The sequence below is a fragment of the Lepisma saccharinum genome, chromosome 16 (genome assembly GCF_977018435.1).
Source record: "Lepisma saccharinum chromosome 16, izLepSacc3.1, whole genome shotgun sequence".
Taxonomy (NCBI): Eukaryota; Metazoa; Arthropoda; class Insecta; order Zygentoma; family Lepismatidae; genus Lepisma; species Lepisma saccharinum.
In genome coordinates, this window is record NC_139244.1 from 53,246,687 (window position 1) to 53,248,796 (window position 2,110).

General features: G+C 42.5%; 1 protein-coding gene across 1 annotated transcript; it reads left to right on the forward strand.

The window, feature by feature from the left end:
* The first annotated feature begins 220 nt into the window (after positions 1–220).
* On the forward strand, positions 221–973 carry LOC146000584 (sodium- and chloride-dependent neutral and basic amino acid transporter B(0+)-like). The gene has a single exon (XM_083138336.1). It carries the CDS (start codon positions 221–223, stop codon positions 971–973), a length of 753 nt encoding a protein of 250 aa, XP_082994462.1.
* Positions 974–2,110: the final 1,137 nt, after the last annotated feature.

Sequence of the window (2,110 nt, forward strand, 5' to 3'; positions counted from 1 at the left end):
GCACTGCAGTACATCGAGCTCGCTTCAACTACGTGAACCATAATTGCTGGTGGGAAGTGTTCTGCGTCCTGGTCTGAGTACGGCCGTGAGCGTAATCTTCGGACTCGTGCTATTTAGCGGCTTGGGCTTCTTGCAAGCGCAAACTGGCATCCCATTCTTCTCCCTGGCAAAGGACGGGCCGGCAGTGATGTTCTCCGTTTATCCTGCGATGATAGCCACCATGCCTTGTCCCCAGCTATGGAACGTCCTGTTATTTGCCTCTCTCGGCTATACCGCACTCTCCTGGATAGTGATACAACTTGACGCCTTCCAGTGGAGTCTGTACGACGTTTATCCCACTCTGAAGAAGGACAGATTGCCGCGCATCATAGTCACCGTGTTCTTTGTTTTCCTAGTCTTGGCATTCTGCATTCGAGAAAATGGAATATACTGGTTCAAATTGCTTGATACCCACGCTACGCCGACGCTAGTGATCATCTGCGTCATGGAAGTGCTTGCATTTGTGTTCATCTACGGCATGAAAAAGTACGAAAGACTTTTGATGTTTGTTCACGGTAGGAGGACAGTTAATGGATTGTGGTGGCTGTGTTGGGTGGTCGTAACTCCGGCAACATTACTCTGTGTCTATGGTTCCTTCGTTGTCTGCAGCAGCAAACCAATTTCATACGGGGCAGAGCCATTCCCCCTTTGGACCGTAGCAGCAGGGTGGGGGGCATCGTTTCTTACTATAGTTTTCATTCCAGCGTACGTTATAACGATGCTAGCAAACATGGGGGGAACACTGCTACAACGGTTGCGAAATCTCACCCGTAGATCGCTGCAGTTCGCCCCAGAGTATGAAATGGATGCAAATTACTGGCACGAATTTTGCAGAATGTATACGCCCGGCTCAAGGTTTTCAAACTGTGTTGTAGCTTTTTTCCATCGAAGATCACGCGATGTGGACATTGAACGAGGAGATGCTGCATTATAATAACTTTTCATGTAGTTTATATACGTATTTTACGCGTTAGAATGTATCAAAATTTTGTATATACAGATACTTGAACTTGTGCGAGTAAAAAATAATTTTCCATGCAAATTTAATATCAAGATTTGTTTATTCAAATTCTTCTACGATGAGCTTCACATTGTAATCCACATTAGGGTTTACCTCTTAATGAATATCTGTAGACGCACTAACTATAGATATAGCAATTCAATATGAGCTGTGTATGCATCTTTTTCTGTACACAGTCTCGTCTGTTCCAGAAAAACGATTTTTAAACCTGTTTTAAAGAATACTGTATCTTGCAAATAACCATAAAATTTTGTAGAAATGGAAACAGCAAATCGGTGTGTGCTATTCTAAAAATAGAACTTTTCCTCTCTTCCTCATTACATGTCAGATTATTTGAATTTTAATTTGAAATTACTACTACATACAAACAGTGCCGGTTCTACAAATGTTGGGCCCTCCTGCAAAATATTACTAACGGCCCCAGGCCCATAGCCTGAATTTTATATCGAGGAGGGCAGCAGTCGTCATCTAAAGCGAAAATTTTGTGTGTGTGAGGAGGGGCGGTACAATCCCCTAGGATGAATTTCTCAGTACAATACAAGTTATTATACAAGATGTTTAATGGAAGTAAAATTAATTTCCACTATACAGTGTTTAAATTATAAATTTGTAGAATTTCGGGTGGAGCTTCAGTCCCCGAGCCCTCCCGGGGCTTAGTGCCTGAACGACCCGCTCTGTTTGATCGGGCTGGGGAAAGAAAATGTCAAAGGTTTGCTCTTATTCAGTTTCCTCCATTGTATGTAGCGAGATTTCATTGTAGTTATTTAACTTCGATTTTGTGTCACTTTTGGCTAATCGTAACGACGAGAATGAGTATGATAGAATTAAGTTGATGAAGGAACACTCATAACGAACACTCAACCCCTGGCCAGGATTCGAATCCGGCATCCAAGGCTTAGTAGCGCGCTATGCTAACCACTACGCCACGAAGGTCGACATACACTTCTGGAAAGCTAGATATAATTGAATTGAAGTTTTGCCAAATGAAATAGAGATGAAACTTTCGAGAAGTTACTTTTGAAAGCGACAACAATTGAACTGGGAATGATG